This window comes from Eriocheir sinensis, chromosome 38, assembly GCF_024679095.1.
Source record: "Eriocheir sinensis breed Jianghai 21 chromosome 38, ASM2467909v1, whole genome shotgun sequence".
In the NCBI taxonomy this organism is placed as follows: Eukaryota; Metazoa; Arthropoda; class Malacostraca; order Decapoda; family Varunidae; genus Eriocheir; species Eriocheir sinensis.
In genome coordinates this window covers 2,565,036-2,585,801 of record NC_066546.1, presented here as the reverse complement: position 1 = coordinate 2,585,801, position 20,766 = coordinate 2,565,036, and the positions used below count along the sequence as shown (strand labels likewise).

At 44.1% G+C, this 20,766-nt stretch overlaps 1 protein-coding gene across 2 annotated transcripts in view; it reads right to left on the bottom strand.

Annotated features, from left to right (window-relative positions):
* Positions 1-16,660, bottom strand: part of LOC127008540 (sentrin-specific protease 1-like) — a 54,306-nt gene extending 37,646 nt beyond the window's left edge. Inside the window, exons 1-6 of one of the 2 annotated variants that reach the window (XM_050880711.1) lie at positions 16,186-16,660; positions 12,722-12,816; positions 8,886-8,953; positions 6,870-7,004; positions 6,406-6,568; positions 629-771 (exon numbers count right to left, since the gene is read on the bottom strand). In XM_050880711.1, coding sequence (XP_050736668.1) covers positions 629-771; positions 6,406-6,568; positions 6,870-7,004; positions 8,886-8,953; positions 12,722-12,816; positions 16,186-16,439 — 858 coding nt within the window. In that variant the 5' untranslated portion in view covers positions 16,440-16,660. Of the gene's footprint in view, positions 1-628; positions 772-6,405; positions 6,569-6,869; positions 7,005-8,885; positions 8,954-12,721; positions 12,823-16,185 lie in introns of both variants that reach the window. The other variant, XM_050880710.1, reaches the window with a different exon arrangement.
* Positions 16,661-20,766: the final 4,106 nt, after the last annotated feature.

The following is a 20,766-nucleotide window of genomic DNA, read 5'->3' as shown; positions in this document are numbered from 1 at the left end:
AAAAAAAAAAATAATAATAATAAAAAAATAATGAAAAAAAAAAAGCCCGCTACTTACTGCAACTCCATTACTCCATTACCATTATTACAGGTCCTCTCTTCCCTCTTCCCTTCTCTATCCCTGCCCAGGCCATTCCTTCCTCTAAGCCTTCCTCTCCCCTACATTACTTCCACATTCCTCCACACCACATCCTTCACATTCACTTCCTCTTCTTCTTCCTCCTCTTTCACAAATGCCTCAGTCACTTCTCTTCCACTCTTCATTTCATCTGCTCATACTTCTCTTCCTCTTCCTCCTCCTCCTCTTATTCCTGTTCCTTCTTTCGCCTCATCTTTTTCTTGTGTTCCTTTTCCTTCCCCTCCTATTTTTATTCCATTCCTCCTTCTTCCCCTCCTTCTCTTATTCCTGTTCCTTCTTTGCCTCATATTTTTCTTGTGTTCCTTTTCCTTCCCCTCCTCCTATTTTTATTCCATTCCTCCTTCCCCTTCTCCTCCTCCTCTTCCTTTCCCTTCTCCTATTTCTCTTTCTTCTCCTTCTCTTCTTTTTCTTATAATGTGATGTTCCTCCTCCTCCTCCTCCTCTTCCCCCTAAAGCTGCTAACCCACCATCATGCCTGGAAACTACAAACCTTCTGAACCATCGAGTGTTTTATCCTTGAAGACAAGAAGCTTGACGATTTCTTTTTCCAGAGCCTGTCCAAGTAGCCCTTGAAGTCTGTGGGAGCCTTGCTGGACATGGGCTTCTTCTGGCTCTGGGAACTCCTTGACAAGTCTGGAATCAACAAAGGGATATAGGAATTCACACAGAGAGATATGAATGGAGATGAGATATAGGAATTCACACAGAGAGATATGAATGGAGATGAGATATAGGAATTCACACAGAGAGATATGAATGGAGATGAGATATAGGAATTCACACAGAGAGATATGAATGGAGATGAGATATAGGAATTCACACAGAGAAATATGAATGGAGATGAGATATAGGAATTCACACAGAGAAATATGAATGGAGATGAGATATAGGAATTCACACAGAAATATGGAGATGAGATATAGGAATTCACACAGAGAAATATGAATGGAGATGAGATATAGGAATTCACACAGAGAAATATGAATGGAGATGAGATATAGGAATTCACACAGAGAAATATGAATGGAGATGAGATATAGGAATTCACACAGAGAAATATGAATGGAGATGAGATATAGGAATTCACACAGAGAAATATGGAGATGAGATACAGGAATTCACACAGAGAAATATGAATGGAGATGAGATACAGGAATTCACACAGAGAAATATGAATGGAGATGAGATACAGGAATTCACACAGAGAAATATGGAGATGAGATATAGGAATTCACACAGAGAAATATGAATGGAGATGAGATATAGGAATTCACACAGAGAAATATGGAGATGAGATATAGGAATTCACACAGAGAAATATGAATGGAGATGAGATACAGGAATTCACACAGAGAAATATGAATGGAGATGAGATATAGGAATTCACACAGAGAAATATGAATGGAGATGAGATATAGGAATTCACACAGAGAGATATGAATGGAGATGAGATATAGGAATTCACACAGAGAGATATGAATGGAGATGAGATATAGGAATTCACACAGAGAAATATGAATGGAGATGAGATATAGGAATTCACACAGAGAGATATGAATGGAGATGAGATACAGGAATTCACACAGGGAAATATGAATGGAGATGAGATATAGGAATTCACACAGAGAAATATGAATGGAGATGAGATACAGGAATTCACACATAGAAATATGAATGGAGATGAGATACAGGAATTCACACAGAGAAATATGAATGGAGATGAGATATAGGAATTCACACAGAGATATATGAATGGAGCCACACACAGAGAGATATGAATGGAGATAAGAGAGATATGAATGAAGCCACACTCTCTATCTAACTACTCTACTGTAAACATTTGTGTACTATCAATGATAAAAATGCAATAGTAATAATGATAATAACAATACGATAAATTGGGAACTCTTTGGAGAGGTGTCTTGATATTCCCCTCTTGAGAGACAGGAGGAAATACAGACAAAGGAAAGCTAGTCCAGAGTTCACTAGCAAAAGGGATGACAAAATGAAGATGATGATCAACTCTTGCATAAGTGATTTGGATAGCACTGGAAGGAGCAGGAATAGAGAGAAAGGGTGTGGAGTCGGATATATAAATTTCAACTCTGGCTCCGACTCCAGGAAATTTTAACCCGGTAGCAGCGACGGGCCAAATTTGTGGCTTTACCGTGCAGCAGTGACGGGCCATATTTGTGCCATGATTTTAACCCCCCAAAGTAGATGATGCATAAACTGATCACAAATGCTTTGATATATATTATGAGATGGTTTGTGTGAGTGATGATTTTTACCCACTTTTCTCATTTAGAGGGACCATTAAGAAACATAACCCTCGCTGCTACCGGGTTAAGGGGGGCGACTACGGGGTATTTTTTGACGAATATATTTAAAATCGAACGAGTACATGTTTTTCGCTCAGCGTGGCCGGGAAACCCTAAATTACCATGTGGTGAGGTTTGTTTTCGTAAAATTAAAACCCCTCCCCCTTGGGGGGGCTTTAGCGTAATAGTAGGACATGCGCGTCATAAGATGCTCTTGTCAACATATGCGGTATCATTCGTATATACGTAAAAATTGCATTAGAATATTTTATTTCTTCGTAAATTTTGTCATCTGTCATCCTCTCTTCTTCGCGCGGAGAGGCAGGGGAGGAAGAGAGGTGCCACCGCGCCAGTGCCAAGCGAGAGACAGATGGGAAAAGTATGTCGTACTTTTCTCTCCTCTCCAGCCAAAATAACCTCCTGACAAATGATGTACAAGCGCAAGGCAACCAGAAAAAGTCACCAACATCAAGAGGGCTTATGGAGCGGCCAAACCTCAGAAAACAAGCAAGAGAGTAGCGTAGAAGCAAGGCACTCCCGCGGCACTCGCGCTATCTGGCCACAATGAGGAAGGTGGCGCCTTCTGACACCCTCACCTGCGAGTAATACTTTCTTAGAAAGGGGGACCAGATGCCTTATCATTCTGAGGTAAGTCAACAAGGTATATACAGTCATATGTGAGAATTTTATACCAATCAGATAAATACAAATGGCAAGACGGAGGAATGTAAAAAAAATCTTTAGGAGCCGATATCTCGAAAAAAATCTTTTTAACTTTCAAATAATTTCACAAAATCGGTAAAACGTCTGAATGACTTTTGTTAGGTATCATTTTAAACTTCAACTAAAGGGCGAGTTTTTGTTGGAAATGGATTTTCAAAAATGTCCAAAGAAAACGGGACACAGAGTGGAGAAAATAATAAGTGACAAAAAATTGTAATTTTTTTCCTTCAAAGACAAAACAAAAAATCAAAAATTCACTTCCAACAAAATGTAGATAGGTAAACAAAGTTTCTATGGTATTTTTTTCAAAGCAATTAACTGAAAAATAAAGCCTGTGAAACAAAAAAATAAAAAACACGCTTTGTTTGAGTCTCTCCTAAACTTCACCCGATTTTGATGAAATTTGCAGAATATAATTTCTTTACATCATCAAACAACATACTACAATTTCAAAGCTATTGGATGTACCATATGTGCAGGAGGAGACCCATAGGCGCGCCCCTTAAGGTTGCGACTCTGACTCCCCTGGTAGAAGGTCATGTGCAATAGAACTGCAATAGGGGTGGAGGCAAGCAGTTAGCAAGTTCAGAAGAGCAATCAGCATGAAAAGATCAGAAGACAGAAAGAGAGGCAACACTGTGGCAGAATTCAAGAGGTAGAAGACTGTCAGTAAGAGGAGAGTTTATGAGATGAAAAGTCTGACTCCACTCTGTCCAAGAGAGCTGTGTGTGTGGAGCCCCCCCACACATGAGCTACATACTCTACACGAGGGCAGAAAAGGCCCCTGTATATGAATAGCATCTGGGAGGGGGAAAAGAACTGGCAGAAACGATACAGAACCCCTAACCTTAAAGAAGCTGATTTAGCAAGAGAGGAGATATGAAATTCTCAGTTGAAATAAGGATAGACCAAGGATGCTTCGTGTAGAAGACAGGGATGGTTACATGTTAGCGAGGAATAGGGGATAGGTGTTTGGAAGATTGTGTCAACTTGCAGGGGTGTGGAGTCGGATTTTCAAAACTCCGACTCCGACTCCGACTCCGACTCCAGTAAATTTAAATGTTGCGACTCCGACTCCGACTCCGACTCCAGTAAATTTAAATGTTGCGACTCCGACTCCAGTAAATTTAAATGTTGCGACTCGACTCGACTCCGACTCCAGGAAATTTGAAGGTTGCGACTCCGACTCCTCCGACTCCGACTAGTTTTTTTTTTTTACAGTATGATATATATATATATATATATATATATATATATATATATATATATATATATATATATATATATATATATATATATATATATATATATATATATATATATCCTTGGATATCACTTAGCAATTATCCTCCATGATAGAATTAAATATACACATTAGCTCATGCAAAACACCATAAAATATGGCAAAAGGGATACCTGTACTATCTGTTGTCAGGGTGGTTGTTGCGGCATGTACCGCCCTCCTTCCTTAAGGTATATCCTCAAGAAAATACAAAATAAAAAGCATGAAAAATATTAAAATACCAATATTCCCAAGACTGTTTGATTGGACATATCTTCCAAAACGTCAATTTCTCCCAATTTGTAAGAATCTCCATGAAGTGAAATCTTTACTAAAAAAATTAGCACGTAAAGGAGTCGGAGTCGCTCATATTTTTACCGACTCCGACTCCGACTCTGACTCCAATTCCGACTCCGACTCCGACTCCGACTCTGACTCCAATTCCGACTCCGACTCCGACTCCGACTCCGGCCAAAAGTAGCCGACTCCTCGACTCCGACTCCGACTCCACACCCCTGGTGTCAAGTTGAGTTTTTGAAGCACTGAATGTCACCAAAATCCTCCTGCCCCATTCAGAAATGATAGCAAGGTCAGAGTCAACGTGTGCTGCAGAGTCTGGCCCAGAGATACATAATTGCTGTAGGGAGGGTCTTCTGTTTACCCATAAACTGCACCAGACATCTTAAGATGCTATGAGGGAGACTGAGCCAGACATCTTAAGATGACAGACATTCCAAGCTGCATATAAAAAATTCCCGCAATGCCAGAGTAAAATCTAGTGAACCTCATGTTGCAACATCATCCCTCCCTCATATCATAATCTATCAGATCAGTCAGCCAGTGGCAGTCATGGAGGGTTTTAATTTGTCATCATCTTCTGACTCTAGCCAGCACCCCAGCGCCTGTGGTTGTGGCCGTGGGGGAGACACTGGAGGTGGTAAAATGAAGGTGTAAGTGAAGAGAAAGATTGTGTAAGACTGTGTTCAAAGTAAGTGATTTGGATTCCAAACAACCATCAATTTCTCCTGGTGTGAGGAAGTGTGACAAGTGTAAACACAGTCCTGGCACTCAAGGTCACTGATGCACTGTTAAAAGTAAAGTTACCAGCAAACTTGGCAAGCCATTGACACCTTCAGAATTTTTACCACTGATTGTAGACTCTGAGGAATCACTGTCATCACTCTCCGATGGTCCACAGTGGCAGGAAGCCAAGGAAAACGACAGTGGGGATATAGGAGAAGAATCAGCTGATGAACTGAATGAGGGAGGGCTGCCAGCTGGTGTGAGAGAGGAGAAGGGGAAGGCAGAAGGAGAACAGGGGCGTCAGATAAGAGAGGCGATGATTACTCCATTCATGCATGTGTTATAACTGGAATGAATAATAAGTTGTAAGAAAATGTTCATGCATGACTGTGAAGTGTGTTATCCTCCCTCTGCCACCCTCCCGACTCACCCCACCCCCAAGGACACCTCGTCTCCACCTTCATCCAGCCAGCATTGCCAAATGAAGTAAATTATTATTTTTTTAAACTGTTAAGCACTTTACATGTTTCTCTTGGGTTTTATAAGATTAAAAATTACTTTCCAGCAAGTTATTTTTTTCCATTTATTGAATTGTGCAGTTGCAGGGTTAAAAATGTTGAGAAATGCAGAGTAGTCATCAGCAGAGGACTTGTGCCAGACTCGGTCAAAAGCTTTTGCGATGTCTAAGGCAACAGATAAGCTTCACCAAGATGGCAAAGAGAGGATGACCTGGAGTCAGTTAAGAAACAAGATCACCCTTGTGGAATCCTTACTAATGATCAAAGAAGACAGAAGTGGAAAGATGCTGAAAAATTTCCTGTCAAGGACTGTTTCAAAAGCTCTAAAAAGACAAGAAAATAAAGGTATAGGATGGCAGTTTGAAGGATTAGATTTGAAGATTAGAATGAGTTAACTCACTAGAATTCTCGCTCCCCAGCCTGACAGCCTCCTGGTCCTTGACTTGTTTGGTGCTCGGGACAAAACGGAAGTCTGCCAAGGTGCTGTGGGGTAGAGGCGGGCGGCAAGTTGCCAGCTCGCACAACTTTCTCGCCTGGTTTCTGCCCAAGACCTTAGAGGCATCCTAAAGAAGGAAGAGCAAAATTAGAACCAATAAACCAAAACTTACAGATCTTATCTTTACAATAAACGTAACCTAAGAAAATGAGCCAAGGGAGTATGGGTGTAAAAAAACAAACCCAACAAGCACCTCCAGCCAATCAGCAACTCACTGGAACAGTGTTGCCATACATGCCTGGCCAGATTAATTGGTATGAGGTATAGTAATAGCAGTAGTAGTAGTAGTAGTATCAATAGTTGTAGTGTTAGAAGTTGAGAGAGAGAGAGAGAGAGAGAGAGAGACACACACACACACACATACTAACCTCCTCTTCAGCCAGGAGGGCAGCGCGGACGCGTGTGGTGCCTGGACCTCGCTGATGCCTTCCGCCCTGCACCGACTCCTCCACGACGATGACCTCGGCTGCATCTGTCTCACTTTTCTTACTCCGGGAACTCATCTGGAAGGCAGCAGGTCTTAGAGTCATGGCCCAGAAATTAGGGAGCACACACACACACACACACACACACACACACACACACACACACACACACACACACACACACTACTACTGCTATCACTGAGCACTACTAGGACTTTTGCATGAGTTTGATATCTGAAGGATTTTTTTTTTTTTTTTTTTTACAACTAAGGAAACAGCTCAAGGGCAACAAAAAAAAAAGGTGTAAAAAAAACCAAAAGCTCACCACAAAGACAAAAGTAATGAGCGGCCAAAAGAGAGGTAAATTCTGGAGGAGAGGTGTCTTGATACACTCCTCTTGAAAGAATTTAAGTCAAAGGCAGGAGGAAATATAGACGAAGGAAGGCTTTTCCAGAGTTTACCAGTGTAAGGGATGAAAGAATGGAGATGCTGGTTAACTCTTGCATAAGGGGCTTGGACAGTATAGGGATGAGCATGAGTACCCACGGGACACCCTTGAAGCATGAAGTTAGCAAGTTCAGAAGAGGCAAGGCAGTGAAAATATCGATAGAAGATAGAAAGAGATGCAACGTAATGGGAATTTATGAAAAATTTACATAATTTTACCTTCATTTTGACTTCTCACAAAAAAAAAAAAAAAATACCTTCAGATATCAAACTCATGCAAAAGTCCTAGTAGAGAGAGAGAGAGAATGTATGTTTTGTATCCTTGTATTTTCTTTTATCCTAATGCTTCTTGCCCAAAAAGCCTTAGCTTATAAAGGGCTGTTTGTCTGATCAATAATTGACACGTCAGTTGAAGTGTCAATGTTGTTACTCCTTCTAGTCAACCACGTCATATGACGGAGAGAACAGTTTGACAGAGTAAGCACAAGGGTTAGAGGTAAGGAAGAGGTCCAGTATGTTGGGCCGGTCTCCAAGACAGTCAGGAATATGTGTAGGGTGCTGAACCAACTGATCTAAGTCATTGAGGAGAGCAAAGTTGTAGGCTTGTTCACCAGGCTGGTCAGTGAAAGAGGATGAAAGCCAAAGCTGGTGGTGAACATTGAAATCTCCCAAAATGGAGATTTCAACAAATGGAGAGTGGGTCAATTTGTGCTCCACTTTAGAGCTCAAATAGTCAAAGAATTTTACATAGTTAGTAGAGTTAGGTGAGAGATAAACAGCACAGATGTATTTAGTAATAGAATGACAATGAAGTCTTAGCCAGATGGTGGAAAATTCTGAAGAGTCAAGGTTGTGGGCACAAGAGCAAGTGATGTCGTTGCACACGTAGGCGCAACATCCAGCTTTGGATTAAAATTTAGGATAGAGATAATAGGAGGGAACAGAGTAGAGATTGCTGTCAGTAGCCTCAGAAACCTGTGTTTCGGTGAGGAAGAGAGGGTGAGGTTTAGAGGAGGAGAGATGGTGTTCCACAGAATGGAAATTAGAATGAAGACCGCGAATGTTGCAGAAATTGATAAGAAAGAGGTTCGAGGAGTGATCAAGACACCTCTCAGGTCGCCAGTCAAAAGGGGAGTCCTCCCTGGGGGAATTTGTGGTCCCCCCCCCCCCAGGCGGAGACTCCGAGGCAGAGTTTTTGTAAGCCATTTTGAATTTTGAATTTTGGGAAAAGGTGTGTGTGTTGCGTGAATGTAGTGTGGTGTGGATAGAGAGCATGCTGAACTACTCTCTGATGTTGGTGAGACAATAGGGAAATGGTTAGTGAGGACATGGGAAGGGTCTTTGGAGGGCTTCAGCACCCTCCTCACTTCCCATATATACCTCACCGGGAGTGGCTTGCGCCCATTCGGTAGGTGTCTTCCTACCTACTCCAGTTCTACACAGTTCTTCTCCTTGATTGGGACTATGTAAACAGATTGCTTAACAGCCTGTGGGGGAAGAACCCTTCCATACCTTGCTGGCGAATGTGGACTCGGCACCCTTCAAGGTGAACCACGGGAAGCGCTGCACCGCGGGATTACCTGGAACGAAGGGTGAGGCATCTTATTATTATTATCCCTGTTGGTCACCTTTTACAGCACAGAAGGCTGGCCAAGGATAAAACTAATTAATAAACAGAATCATCTGCAGCACAATACTCTGTACAAAGAAGTACCAATAAGTGAGATAAAATTTAGTTTGTCTGTGTTTATTCTGACTATCCCACAGCCATTCCTTCGAGGTGGCCATGGCAGGTGTCTCCAGTGGCTCCAATCCTTAAACGCTGATCTTGCTTGCTGCAGTCCATTCCTCTGTCTATCCCTTCTGTCCTTCAAGTATTCTCTCACCCTGGCTTCACACTTTACTGGGGTATGTCTGATGTTAGTGGTTGTCTGACGTTAGTGTGCTCCATCCAGTCCCAGCAAAGGATTTAATCACATCTCTCCACCTGGTTTACTAGTGTTAGTGTGCTCCATTCTACCCCAGCAAAGGTTATAATCACATCTCTCCACCTGGTTTACTAGTGTTAGTGTGCTCCATCCTGCCCCAGCAAAGGTTATAATCACATCTCTCCACCTGGTTTACTAGTGTTAGTGTGCTCCATCCTGCTCCAGCAAAGGTTATAATCACATCTCTCCACCTGGTTTACTGGTGTTAGTGTGCTCCATCCTGCCCCAGCAAAGGTTATAATCACATCTCTCCACCTGGTTTACTGGTGTTAGAGTGCTCCATCCTACCCCAGCAAAGGTTATAATCACATCTCTCCACCTGGTTTACTGGTGTTAGTGTGCTCCATCCTACCCCAGCAAAGGTTATAATCACATCTCTCCACCTGGTGCTCTGGTGTTAGAGTGCTCCATCCTACCCCAGCAAAGGTTATAATCACATCTCTCCACCTGGTTCTCTGGTGTTAGAGTGCTCCATCCTACCCCAGCAAAGGTTATAATCACATCTCTCCACCTGGTGCTCTGGTGTTAGAGTGCTCCATCCTACCCCAGCAAAGGTTATAATCACATCTCTCCACCTGGTTCTCTGGTGTTAGTGTGCTCCATCCTGCCCCAGCAAAGGTTATAATCACATCTCTCCACCTGGTGCTCTGGTGTTAGAGTGCTCCATCCTACCCCAGCAAAGGTTATAATCACATATCTCCACTTGGTTTACTGGTGTTAGTGTGCTCCATCCTACCCCAGCAAAGGTTATAATCACATCTCTCCACCTGGTTCTCTGGTGTTAGTGTGCTCCATCCTGCCCCAGCAAAGGTTATAATCACATCTCTCCACCTGGTTCTCTGGTGTTAGTGTGCTCCATCCTGCTCCAGCAAAGGTTATAATCACAACTCTCCACCTGGTTCTCTGGTGTTAGTGTGCTCCATCCTGCTCCAGCAAAGGTTATAATCACATCTCTCCACCTGGTGCTCTGGTGTTAGTGTGCTCCATCCTACCCCAGCAAAGGTTATAATCACATCTCTCCACCTGGTTCTCTGGTGTTAGAGTGCACCATCCTACCCCAGCAAAGGTTATAGTCACATCTCTCCACCTGGTTATCTCTGTCTGGTGTTAGTGTGCTCCATCCTGCTCCAGCAAAGGTTATAATCACATCTCTCCACTTGGTTTACTAATGATAGTGTACTCCATCCTGCCCCAGCAAAGGTTATAATCACATCTCTCCACCTGGTTCTCTGGTGTTAGTGTACTCCATCCTACCCCAGCAAAGGTTATAATCACATCTCTCCACCTGGTTTACTGGTGTTTGTGTTCTCCATCCTACCCCAGCAAAGGTTATAATCACATCTCTCCACCTGGTTTACTAGTGTTAGTGTGCTCCATCCTGCTCCAGCAAAGGTTATAATCACATCTCTCCACCTGGTTTACTGGTGTTAGTGTACTCCATCCTGCCCCAGCAAAGGTTATAATCACATCTCTCCACCTGGTTTACTGGTGTTAGTGTGCTCCATCCTGCCCCAGCAAAGGTTATAATCACATCTCTCCACCTGGTTTACTGGTGTTAGTGTGCTCCATCCTGCCCCAGCAAAGGTTAAAATCACATCTCTCCACCTGGTTTACTGGTGTTAGTGTACTCCATCCTACCCCAGCAAAGGTTATAATCACATCTCTCCACCTGGTTCTCTGGCGTAAGAGTGCTCTATCCTACCCCAGCAAAGGTTATAGTCACATCTCTCCACCTGATTATCTCTGTCTGGTGTTAGTGTGCTCCATCCTACCCCAGCAAAGGTTATAATCACATCTCTCCACTTGGTTTACTGGTGTTAGTGTGCTCCATCCTACCCCAGCAAAGGTTATAATCACATCTCTCCACCTGGTTTACTGGTGTTAGTGTGCTCCATCCTACCCCAGCAAAGGTTATAATCACATCTCTCCACCTGGTTTACTGGTGTTAGTGTGCTCCATCCTACCCCAGCAAAGGTTATAGTCACGTCTCTCCACCTGGTTATCTCTGTCTGGTGTTAGTGTGCTCCATCCTGCTCCAGCAAAGGTTATAATCACATCTCTCCACTTGGTTATCTCTGTCTGGTGTTAGTGTGCTCCATCCTGCTCCAGCAAAGGTTATAATCACATCTCTCCACCTGGTTATCTCTGTCTGGTGTTAGTGTGCTCCATCCTGCTCCAGCAAAGGTTATAATCACATCTCTCCACCTGGTTTACTGGTGTTTGTGTTCTCCAACCTACCCCAGCAAAGGTTATAATCACATCTCTCCACCTGGTTTACTGGTGTTAGTGTGCTCCATCCTACCCCAGCAAAGGTTATAATCACATCTCTCCACTTGGTTTACTGGTGTTAGTGTGCTCCATCCTACCCCAGCAAAGGTTATAATCACATCTCTCCACCTGGTTTACTGGTGTTAGTGTACTCCATCCTACCCCAGCAAAGGTTATAATCACATCTCTCCACCTGGTTCTCTGGTGTTAGTGTGCTCCATCCTACCCCAGCAAAGGTTATAATCACATCTCTCCACCTGGTTCTCTGGTGTTAGTGTGCTCCATCCTACCCCAGCAAAGGTTATAATCACATCTCTCCACCTGGTTTACTGGTGTTAGTGTGCTCCATCCTACCCCAGCAAAGGTTATAATCACATCTCTCCACCTGGTTTACTGGTGTTAGTGTGCTCCATCCTGCCCCAGCAAAGGTTATAATCACATCTCTCCACCTGGTTTACTAGTGTTAGTGTGCTCCATCCTGCCCCAGCAAAGGTTATAATCACATCTTCCCACCTGGTTTACTTGTGTTAGTGTGCTCCATCCTACCCCAGCAAAGGTTATAATCACATCTCTCCACCTGGTTCTCTCTGTCTGGCATTAGTGTGCTCCATCGTACCCCAGCAAAGGTTATAATCACATTTCTTCACCTGGTTTACTAGTGTTAGTGTGCTCCATCCTACCCCAGCAAAGGTTATAATCACATCTCTCCACCTGGTTCTCTCTGTCTGGCATTAGTGTGCTCCATCCTACCCCAGCAAAGGTTATAATCACATTTCTTCACCTGGTTTACTGGTGTTTGTGTACTCCATCCTACCCCAGCAAAGGTTTAAATTTCATCGCTCCACTTGGTTTTCTGTCTGATGTCAGTGTATTACTCCATTCTGATCATGCAAAGATACTAGTTTAACCTTTCTAGCCTGTTCTCTGTTGGCCCTGACTTCTATAATTCCTGGGTGGCCACTCTGTTACACTGGTTGTCCATCTGTTGTCAGTCACAGACATGATTTGACCTGCTCTAGATCACTTCTTTTCCTGACTTGTCAAGAAAATGTCTTCATCCCTTGTCTATAAGAGCTCTGAGGAGGAGCTTACTGGTAGTGGGTGTTGGGGCTGGCAGGTCCAGTTCTGTGCATCTCCTCTTCTGCTGGGGCTCAGAGGCATAGGTGGTTTCTTCATACTCTTCCTCACTTTCTCTGCAGAGTAGCAAACTCATCAGGTCTTAATAGGACAATGGGATATTATAGTTATGCTGTGTGGCACCATCTAACATTGATTGACAAACATAAAAAAAAGAGCAAGCATAAAACTCTGTGCTACAAAGGAATACTTTTGGAAGAGAAACAGTCGACTACAGCTTACTTCTATGGCACTAAACAGTAGTGCCCTGTTGCCACTATATTACTATCCTTGCATCACACGAATAGTGTCCTAGTTCCACAACACTAATATCCTAGCCCCACAACATCAGTATCCTAGTACAGTGGAGCCTCGGTTCACGAACGCCTCTCATCACGAACAAATCGGTTCATGAACAAATTTTCCAAACAAAAAATGTCTCGGGTGACGAACGGTGTCTTGAGCTACAAACACTCACGCCAGCAACATCGTGGGGCGATAAGTCAGGAGTATCAGTGCGATGTGGGAGCAGTGTTGCCAGATTAGCTATTTTCCGGATGGATTTAGACGAATTTTGCTGAATCTAGCCAGAAAATAATGCTTTTTAGCCGATAGCTGGAAAAGGTGGCTGATAGCCCACAATGTTTGGACCTTTTTTAGCAGATGTTTGGCAATAAAGAAAACACAGTGAGGCAGTGGCTGAGTGGTTTGTGTGCCGGTGTGGCGTCAAGTCTCGTCTCCTTGATTTAGTCCGTCCCTTTGTTTACTCTGTTAAGAGTGTTTGCAGTCTGAATATCCATTGATAAAAAAAATAACTGCATCAGTCAGTGATGTACACTGTGAAAAGTGTAAAAGTGACACTCAGCATTGCACATGGTGGTGTTGGTGATATTATTAACCCGGTAGCAGCGGGGATCATGTTTCTTAGTGGTCCCTCCAAGTGAGAAAAATGAGAAAAAAATCACCCCTCACATAAACCATTTTATAATATATATCAAAGCATTTGTGATCAGATTATGTATCATCTATTTTGGGTGGTAAATATCATGGCACAAATTTGGCCCGTCACTGCTACACGGTGAAGCCACAAATTTGGCCCGTCGCTGCTACCGGGTTAAGCACCTTGGCACCAAGAGACACAAGCCGCCTGACAGTTGCGCTTCATCTAGTAAAACTGTTACTGATTACTTTAAATGTGTGAGGTCCAGTGATAAGCATTCAGAAATGGCTGCTACTGAAGGTCTGTGGGCTTACCACAGAGTCAGAGAAAATCAAAGCTTTAGATCTACTGACTGTGAAAGAACAAAATTTAAAACATGCTTTGAACCAAAATTTTCATGTGCTAGAACAAAGTGAGATAAATATGGAGATTCACTATGTGCCTCCAATAATGCCCCCACGAGAATAATAACTTTTCCAAGGAAGGTCTCACATACTGTTGTACTTCTCTAGTTTTACCACCGCATCATGTTGGGGGGGGGGGGGGTTAAGGGGGTCGATGGGGGGTGAAGCCCCCCTATTAGAGGTTAGGTTATGTAAAGTTTGGTTGGAGTAGTTTAAATATGCTCCCCCACCCTAAACCCTCTGCGGCCTATTTTGCAGCTGCGGTGGTGGTACCGTCGTCGCGGCCGCCACCAGAGGACGCTACGCTTTCGTGAGTATTATCCCCTATTTTCAACAATAAATAGTCCTTGAATTGGATTTTTAAAGCATTTACATGATTGCTGAACATTTGTAGAAAAGATATATGAAGAGCTAGTGATGTTTCATAAGGTAGGTAAACAGAGCTCAGTGCAGGGTGAAGTATCTAAGTGTGCACAGTGAAGTAACTAAGGATGCGTAGTGAAGAATAGAAGTGTGAAGCAGTACCAAGGAGGACCTAAGAGGCGATCCAGGTAAAGATTCGTTTTAGTACCGTGCCAGTATTTCATTACCTACCGTATGAAACATCATTAGCTCTTCATTTATATGGTAATACTTTATAAGAAGTCCGCCTCCCCCTTCGCCACTCCAGCCCCCCCCCTACCCCGTAAGACAAGCCTGGGGAACTGTGGGGAACCGGGGTTTGGGGGGGCAAGCCAAAATCACTGAAAAATGGGTTTCCAAAACTTCCCTAGAAAAATCCCTAAATGAAGGAAAATTCCCCAGTCTCGAAAGTAAGGAAAGTCCCAACTTTATAACCTAACAGCCCTCCTCGCCCCCCTGCTAACCAAGGGGGGCGCACCCCCCCCATATGTATGATGCGCCAGAAAATCATGGGTTTTTTATCAGTGGGGAGCATATTTAAACTACTCCAACCGAACTTTACGACCTGCTAACGAGGGGGCTTCGCCCCCCTCGACCCCCCTCCTAACCAAGGGGGGCTGCGCCCCCCCTGGACCCACCCCGCTTCCAAAATTTCAAGAAAAATCCCTAAATTGCAGAAAATTCCCTACATGGGGGGGGTCCAGAGGGGGCGCAGCCCCCCTTTGGTTAGGAGGAGGGGTTAGCAGGTCATAAAGTTCGGTTGGAGTAGTTTAAATATGCTCCCCACCAAAAAAAAAAAAAAAAAAAAAAATTTCCGGCGCATCATACATGTGGGGGGGTCCAGAGGAGGGAGCAGCACCCCTTGGTTAGCAGGGGGGCGAGGGGGGCTGTTAGGTTATAAAGTTAGTACTTTCCTTACTTTGGAGACTAGGGAATTTTCCTTCATTTAGGGATTTTTCTAGGGAAATTTTGGAAGCCCATTTTTTAGTGATTTTGGCTTCCCCCCCCAAACCCCGGTTCCCCACAGTTCCCCAGGCTTGTCTTGGGGGGTAGGGGGGGCTGGAGGGGCGAAGGGGGAGGCGGACTTCTTATAAATTATTACCATATATATATTCTACAAATGTTCAACATTCATGGAAATGCTTTCAAAATCCAATTCAAGGACTATTTATTGTTGAAAATAGGGAATAATATATTCACGAAAGCGTAGCCTCCTCTGGCGGCTGCGGCGGCGACGGTGCCGCCGCCGCAGCCGCAAAATAGCTCGCAGAGGGTTTAGGGTGGGGGAGCATATTTAGACTACTCCAACCGAACTTTGCAGCCTGCTAATGGGGGGGCTTTGCCCCCCTTGACACCCCATCTAACTAGGGGGCTGCGCACCCCCCCCTGGACCCCCCCACATATATATGCGACTTATTTCTGCGAGGAGGTATTTCTCGCAACACCGGCTGCACCGCCGCCGCCGATGGAGGCAACGCTTTCGTGAGAATTATCCCATTTTCAACAATAAATAGTCCCTGAATTGGATTTTGAAGGCGTTTCCACGACTGTTGAACGTTTGTAGAAAAGATATATGAAGAGCTTGTGCTGTTTCATAAGGTAGGTAATGAAATACTGGCACGGTACTAAAACGAATCTAAACCGCGATCCAAAGCGGAACACCTCAAAAGACGAAAAAAAGACGAGCTACTCACTGGTCCAGGGGCCGCTTGGGTGCGTGCCTGGCGGGTGTGTGCACGCCCAGCAGCTTCCTGACGCTGGCGAGGGCGGCGGCGAGCATTTGGATACAGATCCTTCTTCGTGGGTGTTTTATGGGGCTAGTTAGGCTTCTTCTTCTTCTTCGTGGGTGTTTTATGGGGCTAGTGACGTGCGGCGCCGCGCCTCCCTCGGGATGTAAACACACACCCAGACCAGGACCAGGAGCTTGCAATTGTCTTTTTAACAGCATCCATTAACTTGCAAGTTCCTTGTTTGTGAAATTAATTTATATAAAGTGTCGTAAGTCAAATACAAAACTCAGTCCCCCCTTTTCGGCGGCAGGTGTCCTTTCGGCACTCAGGAGCTCCTCACTCAGGATTAACCTAATGACAGACAAAAGATTTTACCTGAGGAAAGATTGATCGAAGGGATGGGGTGCGTGCGTGTGCTTGTGTGTTTGCTGCAAAGAACAAGACTATAGCATATAATCACACATCGTTTCTTCCTTCTCCTCCTCCCCCTCCTCCTCCTCCTCCATTTTTTTCCTTTTGTGTGAGAATCGAGGAGGAGGAGAAGGAGCTTAATTAGGACCTATATATATGGCCTCACTTTTCCTCCTTCTCTTGCCCTTCCTTTTCCTAGCTCCTGCTCCTCCTCCTCCACCTCCTTGTGTGCGTGCGTGTGTGTGTGTGTGTATTGAATTAAGGACCTATGGCCTCACTCTTCCTCCTCTTTCGCCTCCTCCTCCTCTTCCAGTTCTCCCTCGACGGAAGATCGGGATCGGGAAGAGATCACTGCAGATTCACGCCGTGGAGTGCGTGCATGCCCTCTGTGCCATCCCTGTCATCCACCACCTCCCCATCTCCACCTTAATTGGTCCTCCTGGCTCTCTTCCACGCCCACGGAGAATGCTTCCATGCCGTTCGATCAAAAGTCTCGAGAGCAAGTGAGTGAAGTATGGAGTTTTCAGTTGCTGTAGCCATATTCATGTTTGCCTGGGGGTTGGGATGGCATGCTCCTCCCTTTTGCTTTGTTGTTTACTTGCAACAATAAACTATCAATCAATCAATTTTGCTTCCAATCAGCTCTGGCACAAATCTTTGCTTTTCAAACTAACCTCCTACGGATTCTCTCTCTCTCTCTCTCTCTCTCTCTCTCTCTCTCTCTCTCTCTCTCTCTCTCTCTCTCTCTCTCTCTCTCTCCTTAATTATCTCCAGTTTCCTTTCCGGCAGTTAAATCGACATCTAGCTGCTGTGGTAGACGGTCACTGTTCTTCCCCAAAACTTATATATTGTTACGCCACCCCCCAACCCAAATACAGGATAGTTCGAGACCCGCTTCTTCAGGAACGCCACACACGTTAGCCGCACGTAGGCTAACCTACACCCTTGCCTACACGTACCGAGGAGGGAGGCCAGAAAAAACACGATGTGAGGAATTAAGGGTTGTCTAAGAAGTTATATCAGCTGGGATCTGGAAACTAAGCTGAGAAACCGTGATTGTTCCACCGAGTTGTTCCACACTACTAAGTAAATTAAGGCAATAGGTACTTCACTGCCCAGAACCTGCATTAGTAATCAACTCTTTAGTAATTTACCCTAAAGGCCATGATTGCTAAATAAAGCGAGATTAGGTATATGCCAATAAGTAAAATAGCTTAATGAAATTAGCAGTTGCTATTGGAATATGCTTCGAACTATGTAAAGGAATAATCTGGAATGTCCCGTGAAATTACCGGCGTCCGGCAACAAGGGCACTTTTGTTTGCCCTGCCGCCTGCTAGGGGTGGGCAGGTACCGGTACCAGTACCGGTACTAACGGTACCAGCTAAACGGTACGGTACCGGTACCAGATTGCTCGGTACCGGTACCAGTTGCTCGGATTTATTTATTGGATTTATTGATAATTCTTCATGTCCGATTTTTTTTTTAGGTTGCTAATAAATATTGTTATTGTTATTAGACTATGATCGAGTACATCCATAATAACTATACATGCTATTTTTATCGAAAAAATAACTATTCACTTCATTCAGAGAGAGAGAGATCACTACTTAGTAAGTGGATATCTCGGTGATATGGGTAGTGGGTACTCGATCATAGTCTAATAACAATAACAATATATATTAGCGTTTTCTAAAGACTCGTGGGACTCACTAACTTTTAACCCAAGACTTCGTTTTCTTTTTACTTGCCACTGTTAAATTCGTATGACTCGTTAACTTATATATATATATATATATATATATATATATATATATATATATATATATAGAGAGAGAGAGAGAGAGAGAGAGAGAGAGAGAGAGAGAGAGAGAGAGAGAGAGATCATATTTATCAAAAAAAGCATTAACTAAAAAAGTTTGAATACCTTGGAGATAGTTTATGGCTATAAAGAATTGCAAGATGAATTATATAAGATTTTTATATATTGGAGTTGTAGCATGAGAGAGAGAGAGAGAGAGAGAGAGAGAGAGAGAGAGAGAGAGAGAGAGAGAGAGATCACCACTTAGTGAGTGGATATCTCGGTGATATGGGTACTCGATCATAGTCTAATAACAATAACAATATTTATTAGCAACCTAAAAAAGAAAAAGAATCGGACATGAAAAATTATCCAGTAACTCCAATAAATAAATAAAATAATGGAAACGGGAGCTGTGATGGAAAGGAAAAGCAGGACAAAATGGTGGGAACTTGGGGAGACGGTCAGCGGGGCAGTGACTCAGCGTCTACACACAGGGCCCATACCGCATGGAGGCGGGCGAGCACCGAGCGTCACTAGGATCCTAACGGCAATGCGCAGTGCCGAGTGATCATTAAGCTTCCCGGAACCCAAGTGATCATGATGCTTCGCGGTACCAGTACCGATAGCAGTTATCGATACCAGTACCGGCGAGTGATCATTAAGCTGCCCGGAACCCAAGCGATCATGATGCTTCGCGGTACCAGTACCGATATCAGTTATCGATACCAGTACCGGTACCTGGTATCGATAACTGCTATCGGTACTGGTACCGCGAATCATGATCGATCTCGCGATACCAGTACCGATAGCAGTTATCGATAGCTGGTATCGATAACTGCTATCGGTACTGGTACCGCGAAGCATCATGATCACTTGGGTTCCGGGAAGCTTACTGATCACTCGGTGCTCGCCCGCCTCCATGCGGTATGGGCCCTGTGTGTAGACGCTGAGTCACTGCCCCGCTGACCGTCTCCCCAAGTTCCCACCATTTTGTCCTGCTTTCCGTTTCCATCACAGCTCCCGTTTCCATTATTTGATTTATTTATTAGAGTTACTGGATAATTCTTCATGTCCGATTCTTTTTCTTTTTTAGGTTGCTAATAATTATTTTTATTGTTATTAGACTATGATCGAGTACATCCATAATAACTATACATGCTATTGTTGTGCTGGAAGCTTCCCCCGGCGACCATAGGCCTCTAGAAGGCTCCCGGAGAAACGAGCAAAGGGGCGGAGAGCAAGGCGAGCCGTCCGCGCCCCACCGGGCGCGGCCCGGCGCCAGGCGGGAAGTGTTGCCAACTCGCATATATTTTTGCTACATTTTCTTGTATGATCTGAAATATACTGTAATATTCTAGACTGTACTGTTCTGGATATATATAGGAGAAGAGGGCGAGAGAGAGCCAGTCCCAGTGATAGTAAGCTAGTGGTAAGTGAAGAGTCAGAGTGAAGTGTACTACTAAGGAAGAACATTAAACTACAGAAGCTGTGCAAAGTGTTTACATATCTCCCTCCCACGGAGTCTCCTGACGGCGACACGGAACCCAAGTAACACGTCCGGCATAACACTGGTGTCAGGAGTGTAGGCATTTGTTTTTCGCCATGGAGACTCGTTCCCAAGCTGCCCAGAGGGACGACATGTTGACTGAACTTTTGGAAGCCTTGAGACTACAGGGGGAGAAACAAGAAAGAGCACTCCAAGAACTCAAAGAACAACAAGAAAAAGCACAGCAACAACAAGAAAAAGCACACCAAGAACTCAAAGAACAACAAGAAAGAGCACAGCAACAACAAGAAGGAACACTCCAAAAACTCAAGGAACAACAAGAAAAAGCACACCAAGAACTCAAAGAACAACAAGAAAGAGCACAGCAACAACAAGAAGGAACACTCCAAGAACTCAAAGAACAACAAGAAAGAGCACAGCAACAACAAGAAGGAACACTCCAAGAACTCAAAGAACAGCTAGAAGATCGCTTCACGGGATTACAGCTACAGCTAAAAGCAGTACAAGATGGAAGTGAATCAGTGCGAAGAGAAATGACTGATGTGACCACGAACTTGGGACAACGCCTGATAGAAGTGGAGAAAGAACACACAAATCTTCAACAAGAGATGGAGGTGGTACGGGAGACGACACACAAAGAAATACTAGAAGTAAGTGACAGAGTGAAGGCCCTTGAAGACTGCTTGGCTGGAAACGGACAGCCAGTGCCTGCAGGGGCTAGTTGTACCCAAGATGCTTCTCCTACGCAAGTCCGGGGTAGTTTGAGCCCTGTTTCGCCTGAGTTTATCCCCGCAAGAAGTTCCGCCAGCCCCATGGGTCTGCTG